This window comes from Trichosurus vulpecula, chromosome 2 (genome assembly GCF_011100635.1).
Source record: "Trichosurus vulpecula isolate mTriVul1 chromosome 2, mTriVul1.pri, whole genome shotgun sequence".
In the NCBI taxonomy this organism is placed as follows: domain Eukaryota; kingdom Metazoa; phylum Chordata; class Mammalia; order Diprotodontia; family Phalangeridae; genus Trichosurus; species Trichosurus vulpecula.
In genome coordinates this window covers 431,598,265-431,623,130 of record NC_050574.1, presented here as the reverse complement: position 1 = coordinate 431,623,130, position 24,866 = coordinate 431,598,265, and the positions used below count along the sequence as shown (strand labels likewise).

The 24,866-nt window shown below is 39.2% G+C and overlaps 1 protein-coding gene across 1 annotated transcript in view; it reads right to left on the bottom strand.

The window, feature by feature from the left end:
* Positions 1 to 24,866, bottom strand: part of LOC118837897 (cytochrome b-245 heavy chain) — a 52,203-nt gene that overhangs the window by 17,732 nt on the left and 9,605 nt on the right. The window contains exons 4-10 of the mRNA XM_036745036.1: positions 18,982 to 19,066; positions 17,893 to 18,047; positions 16,271 to 16,461; positions 11,431 to 11,560; positions 7,112 to 7,204; positions 4,008 to 4,261; positions 2,852 to 3,014 (exon numbers count right to left, since the gene is read on the bottom strand). Of these exons, the coding sequence (XP_036600931.1) occupies positions 2,852 to 3,014; positions 4,008 to 4,261; positions 7,112 to 7,204; positions 11,431 to 11,560; positions 16,271 to 16,461; positions 17,893 to 18,047; positions 18,982 to 19,066 (1,071 nt within the window). The remainder of the gene's footprint in view (positions 1 to 2,851; positions 3,015 to 4,007; positions 4,262 to 7,111; positions 7,205 to 11,430; positions 11,561 to 16,270; positions 16,462 to 17,892; positions 18,048 to 18,981; positions 19,067 to 24,866) is intronic.

The window sequence follows — 24,866 nt, the reverse complement described above, 5'->3', positions numbered from 1 at the left end:
TCAGCAATGTTACAGAGGGGATTCCTGTTCAGGTACCAGTTGGAATAGTGACCTCTGAGGTCTCAACAGAGTATGACATTCTGTGATCTAGTCCAAAACCCTCATGTTTATTTTTGTTTAATTGATTGTTGTCTTTTTGCTTTCTAGAAAGCTATTTCCTGTGATGCTTTCTCCAAAGCAGAGAACTCTTCTTTACAACAAAGAAAACCATTTTTAAAATTGTCTGACACCATGACCACTTGAGAATCTATGCAACATTTGACAACCATGGCTCTGTCCTCCATCACCATTCACAGATAGATTCTCTAACTTGAGAAGGGTTTGTTTCATCTTCCAGAACCAATCCTGGCCATTGACTTATCTAATTTTAGCTGTCTTTTAGTGTCATTTGCATTTACCATACTGTGGTTATTGTGTCTATTGTTTTCCCATGAGCCCCTACACTTTACAGAAGAGGAACTGAGGCCTAAAAGGTACACTGACTGGCCTAAGTTCCCACTAGGAGTAAGTAAATACTAGGATTAAGATTTGAACTCAAGTCTTTTGACTCCAAATCCAGAGCTCTTTGAGTATGCCATGTTTCCACACAATCAACTTGCCTTACCCTTTCATGACAGTATAATCTGGCTCATATTTATACCTCTTGGTGTTAAATCTGACAGTGCATGAGGAAGTTTAGAAGGATTTTTTCAGCCTTGCAAGTAAACAATTTTTAAAAACTCTTTAGGTTGGTTTTCCTTGATTAGGGAATGAGTGATCAAATTGTGTAGTAAGAATACAAATATTATGTCATAAGAAGTGCTAAATATTACCAATTCAGAGAAACATGGGAAGATTTTTGTGAAGTTATCCACAACAAAGAAACAAGAAAACAGTAAACAGTGGTGACAACACTGTAAAAGAAAATATTAAAACATAAGTTGAATTCAGAAAAATGGCAATGAACTCTGTTGGTTTTGGAGAACAGATTATGAAATACATTGATTGCCTTTCTCCTAGTAGAGAGGTGAGGGACCACAGGTGTGAAATGTTGCCAGATATGCTTTTCTTTGTTGCAAGGGAGGGTTCAATGGTGGGGAAAGGGGTTGCTCAGAGATGGTTATGATTTTTGGGGTGGGTTAAACTCTAGTTAAAAAGAAAGAAAACATTAAGTCCAGCAAATTTTCATTTGACCTATTTTTGTACTGTCTCTTCCTCCACTTAGTAATTTCCCTTCCCCTCCCATAGTCCCCACTGTCTTCTAAACACCCTTCCTCCTTTCATAAGTCTGGAAGAACCCAGGCATTTATTAGTAGGTTTCATTTCTTGGCTACTAGGAGTTAGTAAGACACTAGGAAAAAAAATCGTTTTTTTTCTAACTACTCCTCATTTCACAAAAAATTGGAGACAAAAATGGAAGAATGAAATTGAAAGCAGACTAATTGGTATTTCTCTCAGAGATCATACCTATTAGAAATGTCTAACTTTCACAAAACGTTATTTTTATCTTTTATTTCATTGTTTAATGAGTTTTTACTTCATTAGTTCATTTACTTCATCACTTCATTATATTTTTATTATCTTTTATTTTGTTGTGTAATGAGTTAGAGATGCAAAGACAAGAACAAATAAGTCTTACCTTCTAGAATTCATTCTACTGAAGGCTGTGGGAGGAGGAGCCAGACTCAACAGATCCCCAAAGGGGTAAATGCATGTAATCACCCTCTCTTCTTTAAGCCCATCTAGAGAAAGAATAGCAGCAGGGGTGGCCCCCAAAAAGAGAGTACTCTAGATTCTCCTCCTCCTCCCCAGTAGAGATGACTGTAACTACAACTATTATTAAGGATGGAGAGTACTTGAGATAGAATATCCCCTGAGAATAGTCATCTTTCATTTTTCTAGTAACACTCGGGTGGAAATTAATCTTAACCATCCATTAAGATGATTTCTACCTTTCTGCAATCCAGCCAAAAAAAAATTCTCTCATTTTTATTCCCATTGATATCTTCCTGGGTGTAAAGGAAAGGCTGGTCATCACAGGACTTCTGAAAATTGCTTCCTAAAAGAAGGAAACCTATCATTTGGGGAAACAAATTGTGGCCCATGAATCTAATGGAATATTACTTCATCACAAGAAGCAATGAGTATGAATAATTTAGAGAACTATGGGAAGACATATCAACTGATACAGAGGGAAGGAAAAGAATCAGGAAAAGGATATGCGTGATGATTACAATCTAAATGGAAAGAAGACACCCCTCTCTCCCCTAAAAAAAATACCGAACAATTATAAAAACCAAGCTTGGCCTCAGACAAGAGTTAAGAAAATGTGCTTCCCTCTCACTGCAGAAGTGGGGAACAATGGATATGGAATATTGTATAAACTGGCAGACATAACTGAAGTATTGATTAGTTTCACTGAACTGTTTTTTCCTCTTTCTTTTTTTTCTTTTTCTTTTTAGTTTGCAACACTTGGTTCTACGTAATTTTGAGTTCCAGATTTTCTTCCCTCCCCCCCCCACTCCCTCCCCAAGATGGCATGGAATCCCATATAACTTCCACGTATAACTTCACATTGAATTAATTTACATACTAGTCAAGTTGTGGAGAAGAACCATGACCAATGGAATGAATCATGAGAAAGAAGAAACATAACCAAAAAAAAAAACACAACCCAAAAACAAATACAAAAGAGAGAAAAAAAAAGGGGGGGGGAGAAACCTCTTTCCTTTTTTTAAGTTTAAAAAGATCCTCCCCCCAAGAATGGCTGACTGTAAAGGGGTGGGGAGAAAAACATATTCAGAAATAAATGTTATATAAAAACAAAAAGTGTTATTTAAAATAAGACTATTTTTAATAAGAGAGGACCTACCTTTTTGAGTTTTAGTTTGGTTGAGTCACTGCAGTACTTGTACCAGACAGACTTGAGAATGGATGCAAATGGTGTGACTCCAATGCCAGCTCCCACTAGCATAACTACTTCATAGCTGAATACATCCTCACTAGCAGTGCCAAAGGGTCCATCTACTGCCACCCTATGAAGTTGGACACAAACACAGTGAAGAAATATTCATGTTTGGAGTGAATGAAATGAATCTCAACAAGCATCTGAGCAAGTCAGATACATCAATTCCCAACTAAAGAACCATTGGTTCAATTGGAATCTGTTGATTAGAGTAGGCCAGTTTTTCAATAACTACATTATTAGCAAGTTTGGACTCAAAAGTCATAAGGGGAAATTTCAGTCAACTTTAAGCATTTCTTGGTATAGGGAGTGAATCTCTCTCTCTCTTTACTCTGTGTGAACAGTCCAGTTCAGCCCCTCTATCTTGCTCTTTTTAAGAGATTCTGAAAAATACTATAAACATTCTATAAATACAAGCTATTACTATGTTTGCTGTCCTTAGGGCCACAGACAAGTCAATAATTCACCTCTGTGAGTCTTAGTTTCCTCATAAAATGAAAGGGATGACTAGGAAATTACTGAAATCCCTTTCAGCTCCAAGTTCTATGTCCCTAAAATCATTTTTGCTGAGAAAATGAGGATTTTTGATGGTAAAAGTAAATATCAAATATTTTCATACCTCACACAAAGCTTATAAAAACATGTACACACAACATTTTCTTTTATAACATGGCTAATACAGAAATATATTTCGCATGCTTTCACATATATAATCAATATCATATTGCTTGCCTTCTCAAGTGGTGGGGGAGGGAGGGAAAGAATTTAAAACTAATTTTTTTTAAAATGAAGGTTAAAATTTTTTACATGCAATTGGGAAATATTTAATGAAATAAATAAAAACATATTAAAATTATGTACAGATAAAGTTTACAAAAACATAACCATACCAAAGAGGGAGAGGATGCATAGATCATTTAATATTTCCTTAAGAATCTCCTCACAGCAACAGAGTCTAGAGTCAAAGGTCATAAGAGCTAGAGAGGAGATGAGATATCTGCTCAAAGTCGGAGAAGTTTTAACAATTGACAGATTTTCTTCATATTATGAGCTTTATACTTACTTGGGTAATTTCCAGGCTTCCTGAAATTCTGTCTTGTCACAGCCACAAGCTTTAAAAAGACCTTCTGTCCAGTCTCCAACTATACGAATGTGAATACTGAAGAAGTCTTCCTCAGGTGCTGAGGTCAGCGTGAAGGGGTGCCACTCTAAATTTGACAACTTAGGGCATTTGACAAAAATATATTGTCCTACCTCCATCTTAAAACCCTTCTTCTTCATTTGTAGCTCAATGGTTTTGAAAGGATGAGTAACCACCTGTATGAACAAATAGAATATAAGCACCTTGAGAACAGGGACTGTTTCATTTTTGTCTTTATAGCTCCAGCACCTAATTCAGTGCATGGCACATAGTAGGGACTTAACAAATACTTGTTGAATGACTAAATGAAGCTGGGTCACCAAATTACTTCCAGTGGATTTCAAGCCTTGATATCTGTCTCTCAAATTGAATGAATGAATAAGAATATATGACCATATAGCCCTCACACATTAGCTGTAGTTGCGATAAATTGACTATACTACAACTAGGCACTGAATTTGGTTCTTTTATTGTAGTTAGGACAAAAAAGGAGAGACATTCTGTGCTATAGAATATTCCTGCTGGGACAAATAAGGTGTATAATTTCATTTGCAGAGACAAAATGTGAGACCTTATATGAGGGACATTGGGTAGCAGAGTGGACAATATCTTAGAGGCAGAGAATGTTAAGGTTTGAAAGTATCTTATAGATAATCTAACCCAATACCTTTAGAGGAAAAAAAAATGGCTTACTCAAGGTCACCCTGTTAGTTAGTGGCAAAGACCCAACTAGAATCCTAGCATCAAAAGTAAGATAGAGAAATGCATTCAGCTGTGTGATTCCTATAACAGTCTTCCATGAAGGCATAGGGAATAACATTAAATCATAACCCAACGAAGGCATTTCTATAAAGAACTGAGATAATAGGTCAAATTGTGTTGCGGCCTGGAGTCAAGAAGACTCCTCTTTCTGAGTTCAAAATCTGGCCTCAGACACTTACTAGCTATGTGACCCTGGGCAAGTCACTTAACCCTGTTTACCTCAGTTCCTCATCTATAAAATGAGCTGGAGAAGAAAATGTCAAGCCATTCCAGTATCTTTGCCAAGCAAACCCCAAATGGGGTTACAAAGAGTTGGATATGACTTAAAAGACCAAGAGTTTTTCGCTGATCTAAATTAATAACAGAATAATACAACTTACAGAATCTAGTTGTGCATGCGTTGAGGAGGAGGAAGCTGCTAATTTCTTTGGGCTTGTTTATAAAGCTGAACTGAATTCAAAAGGCAGACTCCATAGAATATATACAAATAAACAGTTACTATCATGATCTGGATACTGCACTCAGTTGATAAATACCCTGATTAATAAAGACCTACTATAAACACACTATAGCCATGAATAGATAATCATTTTTCAAAGAACCAGAAGAAAATGCAATATGCTTAATAGAAACTACAATCAATATGATGAAGTCTTTCTCTGATGATTCCAAAGTCCTCTCATTTTACCAGTAAAAACTTTACAATTAGAAATAAGAACTATAAATTTTGGAATTTGCAAGAGTGAAAGGCTATTTAGTCACTGTAAAAATAATAGATTCCTAGTGCTAATACATTTATTTTAAGAAAGCTGAACATCCTCACAAAAAATGAGTGGCCTGACATGACCCAGATTCAATCTTGGGAGCTGGTGCCCTAAATCACTCTCTTTTTTAGGTCAGTTTGCCCCCACCCAGAGTGTGCTCAGGGAAAATCTCAATTGAGTTCCTGTCTAAATATCTTTAGATGTGGGTAAAGGGGTTCCAAGCTCCCATATAAACATTCAATGTAATAATGCATAATCACATAATAAGAGGTATAGGGCAGCCTTTATTCTAACTCACAGGAAATAAATAAAACATATAAATGATCCATAATAATATAAAAAAAACCAATTGGTGCCATGCTTTTCCTTCTCTGGTTATGTTGTCAGAATTCATTTCAGAAAGAAAAATTGCAACTAGAAAAATAGTAAAAACCCCACACTATTCTTTCTCCTATGGATAAGGGTGATATGAGACCCCATTTTGAAGCTCAAAATGAGCTTTTAGAGTGCTGAAAATGGAAAATAGATTTTCCTTGTTGCAACTTAGCAAATATAGTCACAGACAGGTTTACTACCACAGCAACGCTAGGAAATAAAATTACAATTAACAGGATGCCAGATAATAAGTATATTATCCTGCATATTAATTTATACAGGAAAGAATATATGTTCTCCACAGAAGAACTAGACTTCCCTAGAAGCACTTTTTAAAGAAATATTCTCTGAATCATTCTGTGCTATCCCACTGAGGGGTTATTTGCTGAAAACATTTTTGTTGATCTCTTGGCTTCCTCTTTTATAAAGAATGTAAACATCATGGGAGGAGAACTGTGGGAGCTGACTACAACGCAAGACGTGACAGCGGGTCTCAATCATTCATAGAGCTTAAGAGAGAGGTTGGAAGGGAAAACTAAGAAAAGGAATGTTGGTATTTTGCTAAAATTGCAGAACTTGAATATATCCATGGCAAAACAAGACGAAACAAAAAAGTAAGTGAAAGAGACTTGGGAAAACATCACCAACACGAATCAGCCTTACCCTGGTCCTTTAAAAATTTAAATTTTTAGTGCACACCATGTCCTTACCTATCAGAGTTCCTTTTTCCCTCTCTACGTCTTGTCTACTCCCTCCCCTCTCCACCATATTGATCTTGTGCTCTGTTCTGAAATGTTTATATTGAATAAGAATAATTCACATTTATATAGCACTTTGAGGTTTACAAAATAGCTTTTTCAAAAATTCAATTTGGCAGTTGCAGAAGAGGGGAGAAAGAGGGTTTCCTATATCCCTCCTATTTGGTCATTGAGACAACTGCACCCAGGTGAACTATAAGTCTCCTCTCTAGATCGTTGCCATTCAATACCCTGAAAGCTGCCCAAACCGGCTGAGTAACTAGCAGCCGGGGCAGATAATGCAGAACACATGGATGGATATGGCAAAAATGCTCATGCATGTGCTCATCACTCATGTTCCAAAGGTTTTAGACATCTCCAAGGTTACCTTAGTGATGACGACCTTCTGCTGTGATCTCCAAAACCTCACCAACCTCTCACAGAGATACAGGAACATGGGACCCACAATCCACTTCCAAGTCTGTTAACAAAGACCAGGATGGGAGAGAGACACATAGAGATTACAACTGGATTGACAAAGGTTAAGAGACAAAGATTTATCAACAAGGAAACCCTGGCAGTCTAAAGGTTTTGCAAAGCACCCTACAAATATTATCTCGTGTGATCCTCACAACAACCCTGGGAGGTAGGTACTATTATTTCTCTCATTTTACATATGAGGAAACTGAGGCAGGCAGAGGTTAAGTCAATGGCCCAGGTTCACACAGCTAGTGAGTGTTGAAGGATTTGAATTCAGGTCTTCCTAACTCCAGGCTGTTGTTGAGTCATTTTTCAGCCATCTTTGAATCAGTGACCCAATTTGGGGTTTCCTTGGCAAAGATGCTAGAGTAATTTGTCACTTTCTTCTTCAGGAAACTGAGGCAAACAGGGCGAAGTGACTTGCCCCAGAGTCACACAGCTAGTAAGTGTCTGAGGCTGGATTTGACCTCAGGTCTTCCTGGTGCTCTATCCACTGCACCACTGCACAGCTGCCATCCTAACTCCAGGACAAGTACTTTATTCACTAAGCCACCTGGTAATCAACTCCATCACACTACCTAACTCGCTTAATCAATGAATCCTTGATGGTTGTTCATATATCCTGAATCACTATGTGATTTGCCTGAGACAGTCTGCATTTAAAACGAGTGTTTTCCCAACCTGAATTGAGGAACTCCATTAACAACATGAAACTTTCCAAGCAGAGCTCTGTAGAAGAGTGGGATTTCCTCTGTGTCACAACTGCAGTTGCAACAATTTTACTGGAAACTAGGTTGGTTAGAGGGGTATTTCCCTAAAGGGGAGCATTTCAACAACTCCATATATTTAATGCAATTTTGCAGCTGCTTTACAACTGCCACAGAATCCATACTGTTATTGCAAGACTACAAATCTGGTGCAATATTGGTAGCTGTTACCCTCATAACATGGAAGCATTCAGAACTATGCGACATGCTTCTTTAATAGGGGCAAAGCCTGAGTAAGAATGATAGCTTCTTCTGACAGCCAAGCACAGGGCCCTGACTAGAGTAAAAATTCTAGAAAAATGTATTGCATTGGATTGAGTTGAATTCCCTTCAGCCTCATTGGCTCAGGATACTCAGAGTGGTTCCTAAAATACTCCACTCACAGTATCACTATTGACCAATGAATGGAACTCAATATGAGGTAGGTCCACCCTGGGTGCCGTCAGGAGGCCGTAGTTGCTGAAATGGTAACAGATCTTTGTTAAAAGACGTTACCCAGACTCTGATGTGAAGGCAAAGGCATTGAATTTGGGGATGGAAGCTCACTCTGCTATTTATTTTCTGTAAGGTCATGAGCAAGTCACATCTTCAATCTGAACTTCCATTTCCTCATTTATAAAATGAAGACCCCAGATTAGATGATATATACAGTCTCTTAGCTTTCAAGTCTTATGATCCTCCATAAACAAGAAATCAAGAAATTAAATCAAGAAAAATAAAAGGAGGAAAATCTTAAATCAAGAAAAACTTACAGAATCTCAGAGTTTGGGGTTTATTTGCTTTTGGTTTAAATGGTTGTGGGACTAAGTGCCTAGGAGAGTGAGGAACTCCCGTAGAGAGCCATTTCCTCACAATAAATCCAAGAGAGTCTTTATTCCATATGTTTTCCGGAGTCCATGCTCTATTCCACATTATAGAAATTGTAAGTGTAACGAGACTTAGCATCAGCAGACCTGGGCTCAAGACCCAGCTCTGCCATTCAGTAACTGGCTGTCTCCCAGGTCTGCACAACATACTGCCTCCAGGCCAATTTGGCACAATACTTCAGCGCTTTTCCTGCAAGAGGCCCACGGGCCGTGTGTTGTGCAAGGCTGTTCTATGCCTTCGGACCATTCATTTCTCTGTGAGCCTTGGTTAAAATAAGTCATTTATATTTAAAATGCCCATTTCCATTTAGGATTAGATGGCTTTTGAATAGCAGGCCAGGAAAATTCCCTTGCTACCATTGGCCAAAACTTTATCATGGTAGGATTTCTGCAAAGCGAGTTCCATCTACCCCTGTGAGTGCGAGGACAAAAAAAATGTCTTTGCTTTTTCCTCTTTAATGTCCTCATAATACTGAAAGCTGCCTACCAGGCCTTTGGGCCTGGATCATGTCATCAAGGAATTATGTCTTTTGTCTGACACGTGGATGACTATGGATTTTCCTTTTTCTTTTTCCTATTAATGTCTACATACAGTGTAGTGATTTATTCATTTTTGTGGGAGAGGCAGTTGGGCAGTACAGTAGATAGAGTACTGGGGCTGGACCCCAGAAAATCTCAATTCAAATCTGGCTCCAGATCTGTGTGACCCTGAGCAATTCACTTAATTAGTGTCTGCCTGTGTTTCCTCATCTGTAAAATGGGGATAAGGAGAGCATCTGTCTCATAGGATTGTTGTTGAGATCAGATGACATAATATTTCTAAAGTGCTTATCACAAGTGCTTGGCACACAGTAGGTACTTAATAAGTGCTTGCTCCCTTCTCCCTTATATTTCTTTCTGATGGGAATATCAGTTGGAAAGGTTCAAATATCATAAGGATAGGGACTAGACCTCTGATTTCATTGGTGTAGGGATTTTATGGGAGGAACTCCTTTGACCAATGCAAGTCAGCACCTTGTATGAAACTTAAGATTTTTTAGAGCTGCCTAGAGAGCCAAGAAATTGGTGATTTGCTTGGGGTCACACAGCCTGTATATCACAGGTTGCTCTTGAATCCAGGGTTTCCTGGCTTTGAGGCCACTACAGCATGCTGCCAAATCTCACAGGGACCATAAATCAATGTTCTTGCATCTCAGAATTGTCTGAGAAGGTGAACAGGATTCTGAAGGATAAGAGAAGGGGAGACAGGAATCAGGAAAGAGCCATAATTTTAGGTTTTGCTCAGTCTAAGGAACAAGGGGCCAAGAAAATGATGCAAATTCATTCAGAAGACATGCATTGCAGTGTGTTTTTTTTCATTTTATGGTTAGCAGAGGCGACCACCAAACATGAAAGGAAAACTTCAAAAATTAGGCAACATAGAATGTGAATGATCATTTGTAGGACGTTAGAAGGGGCTTCTGAGGCCATTGAGTTTAACTTCCTCATTTTCTACAGGAGACCAAGGGCCAGAGAGGTGAAGGTAAAGAACTAGCCAAGGCCATACAGCTAAGAAGTTACAAAGCCAGGTCTTGAACCCAGATTTCCCAACTCCAAGTTTCACTACAACTACTGCTTCCTGCTTGAGAAGCAAGGTGGACCATTGAAAACCGTTAAAATGAAACTCTTGAACGATTTATCTTGAGAAAGGCTAATGTGTGATCCTGCTCCTCCCTACAGATGCTCCCCATGTTTAGGGCCACTGCAGACCGATGAAAATATGGCTTCGTGGCCTTAGTCAAGGACTGGTCTGGTAGCCTTACATGAGGCTTTCCCTGGTTCATCCAGCAACAGTCCTGCAGCCTGTCTACTGCCAATTTTCTTCTTCTAATATGAAAGCTTCAGAGGAAGTGATTGGTCCAGGATACCTTTAATCCTCTGCTCAAATTAGGTATAGAATTCTCTCAGTAGAGAATAAATGGGTGGAGGAGAATTTTCTCCCTTTGTAACCCTGTAAGATAGGTTATTATGACCCTGACCTGGAAGAGGAGAATTATCCTTTTTAAAATAATGCTTTAGTGGCAGATAGGTGGCTCAGTGAGTAGAGCACTGGCCCTGGAGTCAGGAGGACCTGAGTTCAAATGTGGCCTCAGACACTTGACACACTAGCTGTGTGACCTTGGGCAAGTCACTTAACCCCAATTGCTCTGCCTTCCCCCCTCCAAAAATATTAAAAAATAATATTTTATTCAGTTATATAACATATTGGCTATTTGTTATCAGAAATATGTTTGCAAAATCATGGATCTAGAATGGCAACAGAGATTGCTTTTTGGTATGCCAGGTTTTGATACATCAAATGCTTGTCTCTCTAGTGAGGTCTTCAAACAAAAAGTGCTGTACCCTAAGTGAGCTTCATTGCATCTGCAGGAAGCAATTCAGTTGCCTGTATACATATCCACTGAAATATTCAACGCTTCACTATAGATTGTCATTTTCAAGTGAAGACATCACCCCGTGATGCCATTAGTTCTCTTAGGAAAACACTAAGGACAAATGATAACAACAGTAGATTGTCATTGATAAGATAGTAATGAAGACACAATGGGTCATACCATGGGAGGGTTGCCAGCAAATTGAGGGATGGGACAATTTCCTTTAGTTCCCCAATAGGAGATGTTTTTATAACATAATCTTGGCGGGTGAACCTTCAAACTTGCATCTGTCTGTCCACGTACAATCCTCCTGTTGTGGGGTGGGTGTGGGGTGGGGAGGAGATATGGAAAGGAACAAAGAAGAAGAATCAGATTAGTAGAAAAGAAAGGAATTTTGTTTTCAGTCATTTTGAATACACTTTGAATACAACTACTGTTCTTTTCTTTTCTGAGAGATACCTTTAATACTTTTTTATATAACTTCAGAGTCATGAAATTTTGGTTAGCAAAATAACCAGATTCTACAAAAGACAGATTGGCAAAAATGGGCATGATACATGTACTCCATCAGTAGAAAAAATGTGTACTTTGGCACTGAAAATATCTAGAAATATGTTATTTATGGTGGGTAATTCTGGAATTGCGAAATGTATCTTTTACTTAAGGGGGAAATGAGTTTTTCTCCTCCCTGTTAGTTTTGTTTCCTTAAAATCATTTTTGCTTTTAAACAACAGCAGTTCCAGAGCAGTTTATATTAGCTTATATTATATTGTATTCGTTCATATTAGTTCTATGTCTATTCAGGAAGGTCTGATCTTCCTATAAAAATCAACATAAAAACTCAATCAAACTGAAATATTGGGATTAACTGAAGAACAGAAAGCCTTTAAGGAAATGAAAAGTTCTCCTTTTCAAAAAGTACTCTTTAAAAGCTCTCACAGACATAGCTACCCCCAAGCAACCTCTGAGTCTTGGGGCCCGATGAAAGCCTGGGTGCCTGAGGGGCATTGTGACTTGATTTCTGGGATACATGCTTTAGAAGAAGAAGCCTTTATAATACTTTGCTTTGGGAAGTTTCAATTAATGCTAATCACTCTATGAACGTTTCATTTGAAGACCATTAATTAGTCACGTGACCTTGACCAAATTCTTGAACCTCTCTAGGTTCTGTTTTCCTTATATATTAAATGAGAAGTTTCACATGTGGACCTTTCTCTTTGTAACTCATAACCTTGTAACTTCATGTTTCACTGACTTTCCCTCCATGTCCTCATTTAAATGTAAGTTCCTTGAAGTCAGGAACTCTCTCTCTCTCTCTCTCTCTCTCTCTCTCTCTGTTCCTCTATGCTTACTTAGCACAATACCTGTAACCAATAAGCACAAGTGGCAAGTAGAGCTTGAAATAAAGGCATTTTTCACTTTAGCAAAAAGGACATTTGAAGAGGGCAGCTGACCTCAGGCTCTGTAAAAGGGCACTGACAAGCTGTATTGGGGAGATCTGGTTGGGGTGGAGAAAGTGGGGTCAGATAAAAGATCAAATCCAGATAGTGGTTACCGGGTCCTGGACAGAAGAGGTTGCAAATCTGACTGCTAGTTTAGCATCATCCTCAATGACAATAATTTACATCTGCACAGAGCATTATTGTTTACAAAGCACTTTCACTGTATTATCTCCTTTGCAGCAATCCTATGACATAGGCAGTATTGGTGTTATTATACTTTGTGGGTGACGAAATTGAAGGAAGGAAAAGGTTAAGAGAAATGCCCCACCTTATATAACTAATAAGTGATGGAACCCTTATTAAGATTCATGTAAAGAAGCTAAGAGTTCTTTACATTACACCTAGATCCAGCACACATGTAAATAAAAACTGATTTATTTTTTTGTCATTATTTCCATCTCTTTTCCCTCTAATACCACCAATTGGGCAATAAACAAAGCATTTATTTGGTGCCTACTACATCTCAAGAAAGGCAACACAGTGTAATATCAAGGTGGCCTCAGAGACCTGGGTTCCAGACCAACATCTGAGACATACTTGCTGTGTGGTCCTAGGAAAAAATAACTTATTTTCCCAGTGTTCCAAACAACTAAGATTATACACTTCAGAGCAGAGGCTGATCTGCATTGTAAGAGGGAGTTTCCTCAGTGGAAGCTCCCTAGACCAATGAATCACAAGTCGAGGTAAAAAAAAAAAAAGCTAAACATAGTAGGCATTGTGATAATACTGGGGGGAGGCAGAGGAAAATTAGGAAAAATTTCACGTAGGAAGTGACCTTGATTTGAGTTTTGGAGGAGACTAGGGATACTAAGGTTCCAGTGTGAAGGTAGAGTGAGTCCATCCTAGGCATGGAGGATAGACTGGTCAAGGATGTAGAAATGTTGTCCCTGTGTGAGGGACAACCAAAACGCCCATTTGACTGTGATGTATAGTATACAAAGGGAGAGGAGTATAATATGTAATAAATTCATAAAGGTAGGCTGGAGTCAGATCATAAAGATCATAAAATGACAGAAAAGTCTGTATTTGATCATGTAGGCAATAGGGAACCAATGGAGCTTTTTGAATAGAGGAGTGGCATGGCCACACCTACTATTTAAGACTATCCCTTTGGCAGCTGTACGGAGGATGGATTGGAGAAGGGGATATCTTGGATGGAGGAAAACCAATTATCAGACTAGAGCAGTAGTCTAGGTAAGACATGATAAAAGCAGGATGGTAGCTGTTTGAGTGGAAGGAAGGAGATGGAGGCTGGAGAAATTGTTGAGGCAGAAAAAACAATGCCTGGCTATTAGTTGGGTATGGGGGTTGAGGGAAAGTGAAAAGCTGAGGAAACACTCAGGTTCCAAAATTAGGTAGCAGGGCAACCATGAATAAAGAATTGATTGTGAATTTTGTTCCCTTCAATATTCCCAGTTAAGGGGATTGTTTTTAATCACAACTAAGACAAATTCATTTGTTTTCTGGAGTAGAACTTCTAAGACAGTGATTTGCATGGACTATTCTATCATTTGTGAAATCCAAATAAGAGATTTGAGGCTCTAAACATCTGAAGGTACCCAGTGATGCTCCTTCTAAGGTATGAAAGGGAGAAAATTCTTAGACATTCCCTTACAATGGACCTCAAAGGACATTTAGTCCAACTGATATCTGAATAAGAAATCCCTCCTCTGACGTTCTAGATGAGTGGTCAACCCACTTCTAGACACTGTAATGAAAAGAGTGTCAGCCACAAAAATCAGGAAAATTTGATTTCTAGACCTGGATTTGACTCTAATTAGCTGTGTTACCTTGGGAAAGTCACTTCCCACCCCCCTGCCCCTGCCCAGGCCTCACTTCCCTCATCTGCAAAATGAGGGGTTTTGCCTAGATGGTCGTTAATGTCCATTCTATCTCTAATATTTATGCACGAATCTCTTCTATCTAAGGCTTTCAATGATGGGGAGCTCAATAATTCATAACATAGACTGTTTCACTTTGAGGCAGCTTTCCCCTAGCTCCCTTAGCCAGGGAGCTCTGAGGGAGATTGTCCATAGGAAAGAGTTGCCTAATCCTCATACTCCTCACCCTTTCCCCCTTCCTCTTTTTCTTGCCTTCTCCTTTCCACACCCTGGGTCACGCTTCTTCTGGACAGACATGCAGAGTCCGTCTGACTGTGTAGAGAAGCAAGGAGAATGGGCTTTCCCCACCGTTCTATTTCGTTACAATAGCCACCCACCCAGGTGGTCCCAGGCTGACTCCTTTTCTTTGTAGGTGAACAGGTGGTTCTCAGTGAGAACCTGGGTTTAAAGAGAAAAAAAGGAAGCTTATATAAAAGAGGACTTCTAATAATAAATCAAACTCATTGACCCGCAACCACTATTTACACTCTAACTTTAAACCTAATTTCCTGTTGAAAAACACAGAGGGAACTCAGTCATTGTTTCCTAGACTCTCAACCAATATGCTGTTAAGTTGCAAAAAGGCTCCCTTAGCCAGTTATGTGGTTAACTTGGAAGTAAGCAACCTCCACATGCTCTAAGATATGGAAAGGAATGAGGCAGAAACTCGATTGTTCTTAGATGGTAATCTCAAGGGAAGCAAATTTTTTTCATTTTTGTATGCTCAATGCCTAGTGGAATGCTTTTGTGCATATTAAAATTGAATTTCAGTCTTCATCAATAATAATCTCATTGACATGGCACTTTCAAGTCCTCAGAGTATGTCCCTCACAACCCTGAGAAGTAGGTAGGATAAGTTTGACTAGCTCTATTGTACACATATACATGTGTCCGGGGTATGTGATTTCATGAATGTAGGGAAAATAACCTTGAGGAAAGTATCCACCATTGGAGATCTTAGTTATTGTTGTTCGGTTGTTTCAGTTGTGTCCGACTCTTTGTGACCTTATATGGGGTTTTCTTGCAAAGATACAGGAGTGGTTTGCCATTTCCTTCTCCGTCTCATTTTACGGATGAGGAAACTGAGGCAACCAGGGTTAAGTGACTTGCCCAGGGTCACACAGCTAGTAAGTGTCTGAGGCTGGTTTTGAGCTCAGGTCCTCTGGACTCTAGACCCAGCATTCTCTCTACTGTGTCCCTTATCTTAACCTATCTTTTATTTACTGGATAAATGCTAGGGAGTTGTTTGAGATTAAATGACATCCTCAGGTCACACAACCAATATCAGAGGTGGGATCTGAACCCAAGTCTTTATTATTGAGAGCCCAGCGTTCTATCCCTTGTACCATCCTGCCTTTATCCCCATTTTAAAGATGAGGAAATTGAAACTCATAAAGGATAAGCTACTTGACCATCATTACATTGCTAGTCAGGATCAGGATCAGGACTCAAAATCATGCCTGGTGCTCTTTCCAGTATAGTATAAATCAAGCTCATTTTATGACAACCCTACATCACAGGAGTTAACATACTGACCAATGCTGGCAGCTCAGATGTCCTCTCATCATCCTTTACCATAAATATTCAAACCAATAATCCTCAGACACTCACTGGAGTTCTGTCTAGTTCATTACTCACCCAGCTCCGTGGATGGCAAGGCCGATGAAGAAGATGACAAAGAGGTGATGAGTGAACCAAAAAACTTCAAAGTAAGACCTCCGGATTGTTTTGGTAGAGGAGGTTATGATCAGTATGAGGCACAGTGTAATAATAACTCCAGTGAGTCCGGCTAAGTAAGTGAAAGCCACATACAGGGCACCTTCAGGATTCTATAAAAGATAAAGAAAGAGAAAACTATGTGTGGTTGTGTGTCAGTAAAAGAAATGGGGAGGCAGTTGCAAACTATCATCTGGGGGTGGGGAGGCCAAAGGTCCTATACTCCTGAGACTATTCTCTACTTTTTCTCTTTTTTTAAGTCCTGTGATGGAAGGAAGGAGTGAATGAAGGAGGAAAGAAGAAAAGAAGGAAGAGAGAATGAAAAAAGAAAGGGATAGGAAGGAAAAAGGAAGAGGGAGAGAAGGAGAGAAAGAGAGAGAAAGAAAAACAGAGAAAGAGAAAGAGAAAAACAGAGAGAGAAAGAAAAACAGAGAGAAAAGAAAAACAGAGAGAAAAAGAAAAACAGAGAAAGAGAAAAAGAAAAAGGGAGAAAGGGAAGGAAGCAACAAAAGGAAGGATAAAATAAGAAAAAAGAAAAGAATGAAGGAGGGAGGAGGGGAAGAGGGGGAGAGGGAGAGACGGGGAGACGGGGAGACGGGGAGACAGGGAGACAGGGAGACAGGGAGAGGGACTAAGCTGCAAGTCTTTTGTCTTGAGTTTAACACTGAAAAAATGCAGGTTGGTAACTGCCCTGGAGGCAGCTGATGCTCTTTCTCCATTTATCTTGACTTGAAACAAAGAGCTACGGTTTGATTTTTTTCAAATGTATTTTGGTCAATTCTCTTCTGGTGTGGTAATCTCAAGAACAGGCCCTTCTAATTATACAAATTTGAGTCTTATTCCACCTAACAGATTCCAAGAGGGTAATAACATATTGGGGTCCACCTCTCCACCCTACCCCCTACAGGAATTAATATAATGCTTTGCACACAGAGCCCTAGTTATTTTTAATGAATGAATAAATTAATTAATGAATGAGTGGAGGAAAACTGAGCCTTCTTTTAGACCCTGAATTGTCTCAGCCCAGCTGCACCTACAAGAATTGTTTAATACACTGGAGTTTGGGGGGGGGGGGGGTTTGTGTGTTTTGTTGGGGGTTTTGCATAGTAATGGAAAACAAACAAAAAAAAGTAAGCCAATCTTCCTCTATTCCATGAAAACCAGCAAGTAAAACAAATAGCTCCAAGATGCTTTGAGTTGGGGAGTCATTTGTGCTCTTTCCTGCTCTGAATCATTTGACTGCTAAAAGGATCCCTAGGACAGCCCGAACAGGCCATAGGTGCAGCCACATAAGTAATTGCTTCCTCTGACCACAGAAGGGTACCCCTTTTGTCTCCTTCTTCCACCTCTAGCCATACCTCCCCACCATTCACCCTACAAAGGTCTCTCGTCCCTCTGAGTCTTTACCACATTCCACTCTCACTCTGTAGGTAAGAAACAAAGGGGCTTTTTTTTCTGGCCAGAGTACTACATATTCTGGGACCCACTACTCAGTACCAATCAACTAGGCTCCTGAACATTGGTCAGGGAAGAAGAATGCTTACCTTATATGGCTTTGAAACAAAATTAATATAAGTTTGGTCAAGAGATGGGTTATCTTCAAAGACAGAGAGGGCAATTGAATAATTATCAGAGTGAATCTTGGACTTTGCATTCACCAACCACTCCACATTAAAGAGATGAGCAATGGTGTGGATTGCTGAGGAGGTCAGAAGAAAAGAGAAAGATATAGAAAAATAAACAAAAATAGACAACCGTGTGAATATTTCGCAAATTCCTGTTAGGATAGATACCCAAAAAGTAACCTTTGACTACATCATATGGAGAGTGGCTGGCATGTTGGGGGTGGCAGGGGGAAGGATCTCTAGAGATCCTCTACAGAGAGGCAGCTTGCTATGGAGGGGGGGGGGAAGGGCGGGAAATAGCACTGCTAGACTGTGAGTAAGAAGATAGTCTAGTCCAGGCTCAGCTACTAATTGTGTGATCTTGGGCAAGTCATTTAAACTCTAGTCCAGTGGTGGGATTCAGCTGGTTCACACCAGTTCAGTAGAACCAGTACCTAATTCTTGGTTGAGTTATGCAAACCAGTTGTTAGCGGGGGTGGGGCCTGCGCCCACCATGTCATGGTTGTTAATTCATTTGAATTCCACTACTGCTCTAGTCTTAGTTTTCTCACCTGTAAAATGGAGGGATGGGGTAAGGAATTGAGTTAGATGGCCTCTGTCCTTTCTGTCTCTAAATGTATGATTCTATGATCCTGTGAACTCAACAGATTCTTCCAGCTCTATCTTGCTTGGATTCTGAAAGCAATTAACTATGTCCTCTACTCTCTCATCTTCCTTGGTGAGTCCCAGGACTTTGGGGGCCTAAGATTAGACCTTTCCCAGGTAGACATTCCCTCTTAAAAGTAAAAATCTTTCAAAAGCTAAAAGAATGGCAATCTGATGATAGAACAACAGGAAGTATGTTGAATATTTTCAGGGAAGAAACACTATGGATAATCCCCTTAGATGACATTACCTATGAAAACTGTCCCTGCCTGAGAGATTAACTAAATATGTTTAAGAATGTGGAAAACCTCTATTCCCCCATCTTTATAGAGTCTAAAGTTAAAAGGTTCTCAAAAATCTCACCAGTGTGAAGGGCAATCATCCATGCCACCAGTTTATGAAAGGTCAGGTTCCTGTCCAATTGTCTCCGTATACGTGTTGAACAGCACTAAAACCAAGAAATAAAAAATCAACAGTTTTCAAGCAGTGACATAGAAATGTCAACCAGGGACCTCAAGATTTCATACAAATGTGATTTGGATTAGGAAACCAATCCATCTATTCACTGGCTAAGATTAAAAATGGGATTCTGAATATTTTATACTAATATTTTAAAATTTTCATATCACATGTAATTAAATTGACATGTGACTTAAAAATTTTTTTATCATAAATTTAACTCCTGAGGTGCCCAAATACTTCTTCACTGTCTGTGACTAGGTACACACAATTGGAGGATTACTCTTAATCTGTTACTAACATTTCCATTAGGGTTTAAGGACCTTTACATTCACTATTCTGTCACCATGACCTTGAGTAAGGTATAAACACGAATGATAAATGTAGTTGTTGCTTCTACATTGCCTTTTTCATCTATATGGAGACCCTGAAGACTGGAGAGCCTTCCAAGATGGGAGATGACGTGTAAGCCAGAATTTGTAAAACCCACTACCAGAAACAAAATTACTCAGCTCTCTAGGACCAAGAAAGAATAGGAAAACCTGTTCAAGTGTGGTCTGGGCCAGGAAGCTACACCATAGGATAAGGGTGCTAGCTCCATGTTACACCATCATCTTTCTGTTTCTGCTTTGCTGTTCTGGCCATGATGATGCAGACTTCTATAAAAAACAAGTGAGCAATAGGGAAGTGACTGGGGCACATGGGATGGGAGGAATGGCTGGGGAAGATGCGGAAGGAAAAAAAAACATTCATCAAGAGCTTGCTAGGCGCCATTCACTGGGCTAAGCACTTTGCCAATATTACATCATTTGATCTTCATAACAACCCTGGGGAGCAAATGCTATCATTATCCCATTTTACAGTTCAGGAAAATGAGGCAGACAGAGGTTAAGTGATTCCCTCAGAGTCACATGGCTAGTAAGTATCCGAGGCTGGATTTGAACTTGAGTCTTTCTGCTTCTAGGCCCAGCATGCTGTTCACTGTGCTACCAGCTGCTTCTAGATGTGGCTAAACAAATCTGTGTGAAAAAAAATAATCTGGAAGTTTTAGTGCACTGTGAGTCAGCTTACTGTGAGTTAACAGTGTGTCAAGGTAGGCAAGAACAGCTAGGGGAAGCTAGGGCTGCACTGTGAGTAGTAAAGTGTCCAGCTCTAGATACCACATATGAGGAAGGAACTTGATAAACTGAAGGCTATCTGGAGCAGTCCTACCAGGGTGTTGAAGGGAAGGGAGGCTATGATCTAGCACAACGAGAATATTTATCCTGAACAAGGAGTGACTGAGGGGGGATGTGATAACTATGTTCAGGTATTGTAAGAAGTGTCATGCGAAAGGGAGATTCAACTTGTTCCATTTGGACCCAAGGGCAGAATTAGGAAAGAAGCAGATTTAGGCTTAATGCAAGGAAACACTTCCTTTCAATTAAAGTGATTAAAACATAGAATGCTGGCCTGTGGAGGTCATGAGCTCCCTTACTCTGCAGGTTTTCAAGAGAAGACTTGACAAACTTGCTTTTGAGTCATTCAACAGCATGGCACCAGAGGCCTGGCAGGAGTTGGTCTTCAGTCTGCGAGGGCCTAAGATACCCCTCATGGGGCCCATCTTTATCCTCACACAGGACATCTCCACCTGATTGCCCCATCGTAATCTCAAACTCAGTATGTCCCTAACTGAATTCATAGTTTTCTCAAAATGATCCCTCTTCAAAATTTACCCCTTTCTGTTGATGGAACCATCTTCTCAGTCATTTATATTCAAAATTTTAGAGTCACTTTAGATTTTACTGTATCCTTTATTCCCTCAAGGTGCCAAGTTCTATCGTTCTCTTCTTTCCCCAGAATCTATTAAGTGTGACTTCTTCTCTCCTTCCATGCTGCCATCATTTAAACTATCTGAGATATTTCAGTAGTCCCGAACTGGAAACTAAGAGGGATCTACCTATTGGGAAATGACCAACCAAACTGTGGTGTACCACATGCTACAAGAAATGACAAAATGGACCGTTTCAGAAGAAACTAGGAAGACCCCTGTAAATTGATACAGTGAAGTGAGCAGAGATAGGAGAACAATTTACACACTGACAACATAATAGAGAAAAACAATTTTGAAAGACTTTTGAACTCAGACTAATGCAATGATAAACCATGAGTCCAGAGGCCTGAAGATGAATCATGCCACCCACCTCCTGCCAATGAGGCAATGATCTTAAAATCTAGAACAAGACAAACGTTTTTGGACACGGTCAACGTGGGAATTTGTTTTCCTAGAAAATACCTGTTTGTTTATGAGTTTTTATTACTATTGTTCAGTTAGAATACATAGAATAGACGGAGAGATAATAAATGCTTGCAAAAATAAAGAAAACAATTTGAGACAAAAAAAATCATCCCAAGGAAAAAGGAAGCAGTATCATTGCCCAGTCTAAAAGCTTTCAGTAGGTGGATGGGGGAAGGAGGCTGGAGGGCGGTGACTTCATATTACTCTTAGGACAAAATACAGTCTTGTTAATCCAGGCCCTTCACAATCAAGCACCAACCTACAATTCCAACTTCATTTCACATGACTCTTCTTCATACAGGCTATATTCTAGCCAAAATGATTTGCTAACTCTTCCCTGAACTTGACAAGCTATGCCCTACCTTTACATTTTTTTCCACAAGCTATACCCCATGCATGATGCAACCCTGCTTTTCAGAGACCATATTTGAGATCATATTTGTAAAACATTTGGCAGAGTGCCTGGCATATAGTGGGTGCTTAATAAATGCTTATTCCTTTATCCTCCTTCCTTTCCTTCAAATTACAGCTCTCAGGCTACTGCTTCTGCAGCCATTGTTCATCTTCTCGGATGAAAGTGATCTCTCCCTCCAAAAATGTTTTAGATCATCTCATCTGGACCTCTCCTTGGCTCACTGAGCAACTATGTTGGACAGTGCATAGAGCATTGGATTTGGAGTCAGAAAGACCCGATTTTCACTTGTGCCTTACATATTTACTAGCTGTGAGACCCTGGACAAGTCAATAACTTCTGTTTCTACATCCATAAAATGCGGAAACAGGATTTACTTTGAACAGTTGTTGTGAAGGAACAAAAGAGAAAACATGTCAAGGGATTTGTAAACCTTAAAGCAATATATACTTGCAAGCTATTATTGTCCCATGATTCCTGCACACACACTTGCATACACAGCACAATCACTTCCTCCCCTCCCCTGGCTCCATCCAGTAGAATGCAAGTTCCTCAAGGTTGAGATTATGCCCTTTATGTCATTATAGGTTTGTTGAACAACATTGAATACTTCATACAGATGTGATCTAAAGTTAGGAAAGGTGGTACACTACAGCAGATAGAGAGCCAGCTTCAGAGTCAAGAAGCTCTGGGTTTAAGTCCCACTCCTAAGTCAAGTGGTTGTATAACCCTGGGCAATTCATATAACCCCTTAATGCTCCTGGGCAGCTTTCTGAGGCTACAAATTATACTGCAGTTGCTGATATGCCATAGTAGAGGGAGTTTTCTCACCAGGAGTTCCCATGTGGATGAAACGATAGTGAGTCTGGTAAAAAAGTGAATAAATACTTTCTCTAACATTACATACATACATATATAAAATATATTTGCAGATATAAATATAATATATGATGATATCTCAATGTGTTAATATCATACATATACATACATACACGCATACATGTGTATGCATATGTATATGTGTGTATATCTCTCTATCTATCTGTCTATCTTTCTATCTATTGTTCCCTAGCCAACAGCCACCACACTCTTTCCTCTTCTATCTTCAGGCCAATTTCTTACCTACCTGAAGAGTTTTTAAAAATGTTGATATCCCTTGCTAAATTTAAAGAAAAATAATTATGTTACATCATGGATCTGTGGTTTTCCTATTGTTTTACCTACACTACTACAATCATCATTGGCAAATATTGTACTCATCAATTTTTTCCTAGGGATAGATAGATGGTTTATTTTCACAAAATTATAATTTGGCACAAATTAATTATATGTCATATGTTTCCACAATCAAAGTTATGTGACTTTTCATGGAAAGGAATGAATTTAAGATATGCAATGCATAGGCTAAAATATCCACATAGGGAAGAATGAGAACTAAATGGCTTTTCTCTCTATTTAATGACCTGTGGATATATTTCAAGGGATATTGATAATTTAACATTCAAAAATTTTACATTAAAAAACTAATAAAGTTCATTAAAATATTTGTACTACTATTCAATAGCTATGCAGTGTTTTCAATATAAAGTTAAGAAGACACACAGTACAGCACTTCATAAGAAAAGAAATATCCATTAAATCCGCAATAAAAAATGTTTCACTGCCCTATATTTTGGGCGCCACATTCCTGTATTTACATAAACACAACACTTGAGTAAACATAGCAATTCTAAACGTAATGCGTCATCCAAGGTTTGTTAGATACCTGTTACATATAATATAGAATACATACAATTTGATTTATTCTCCATGATCCCTGACCCTTGACAGCTCAAAAGTTAGTTATGAAAAACCCAGCTCAAACCAGCAGTTCACAACACATAGAAACATAAACCACCCATTAAAGCAAATTTATAGGTTTTAGGATCTTTGGGCTTTCCACGATAATGAACCCCACAATCTTTCATTAAAGAAAAAACCCAAGGTTTGGTGGGGAATTTAAATCACATACGGTGTTAAAAGTCATCAGAGGGATGCTTTCAGGGTCTGGTTTAAAATACTAAATGATATGTCTGGACATTTAAGTGGCACTGATGGGAAATTCCAACTGAAGTGTTACTCTGGTAAACTCTTAAAAAGGGAGATGACCCTGGGTTTTCTGAGGGCTATAAAACAGAACAGAAACCCAGGGAGGTCCTACAAAGTGGAAAAGTCTTTGAAGATGGGCCTGGAAAAGGGTCCCTCTAAAACCAGTAATACTGAGCAGGGATGACCTTGTTAACCAAAGGTTGGCCACTAGATTATTTCTTTCCCCTGAGAAACTCATGAATGCTGAATAGGGGTTCAACCTGCCTTGGTGGATGGAGGATACACAGTGATACGATAAGAGACCTTTTGGAGGCTTCAGTTATGTAAGGTCAATATATAATCAACAACACCAACAATAATAGCAACTATCCTTTATATACTACCTACTATGTGCCAGGCACTATGCTGAGTGCTTTCCAAATATTGTCTTACCTGGTTCTATATGGGCTGAAGATGTTGAAAAATAAACAGGTAAATAGATAATACATTAGATTTATAAAAAACTAACCAACAGTTCCTAATAAGTCAGAATAACTGGCCTGGAACTCATGTATTCTCTTGTGCCCTATTTGGTACTGTTGGATACCCAAAAATTCAAAGAATATATCCAAAGAAATCCAAAGAACAGCTACTGGACATACTGGTTATGAGGAACACAGTCCCCGGGGGACACAGCTTCTTACCCTCCATCTTAAAGAGGGAATAGAAGTATTTTTCTAAGTCAATCAGTCAACAAGCATTTATTAAGCACCTACTATGTGCCAGACCCTCTGCTAAGTTCTAGGGAAACAAAGAAAGGCAAAAAAATGTCTCTGTTCTCAAGGAGTTCACAGTTTAATAGAGAAATACACACTAACTTTACTGTCCATTAATTGTATCTTTACACTACTCATAGGGTTCTGTATCAGGACCATTTCTGCCTGGCATACTAGGGAGATCACTAGATGAAAAGTCAGAAATCTTGAGTTCAGATCTACTTCCCCTAATGAGTCCGAGCAACTTGCTGCTGCT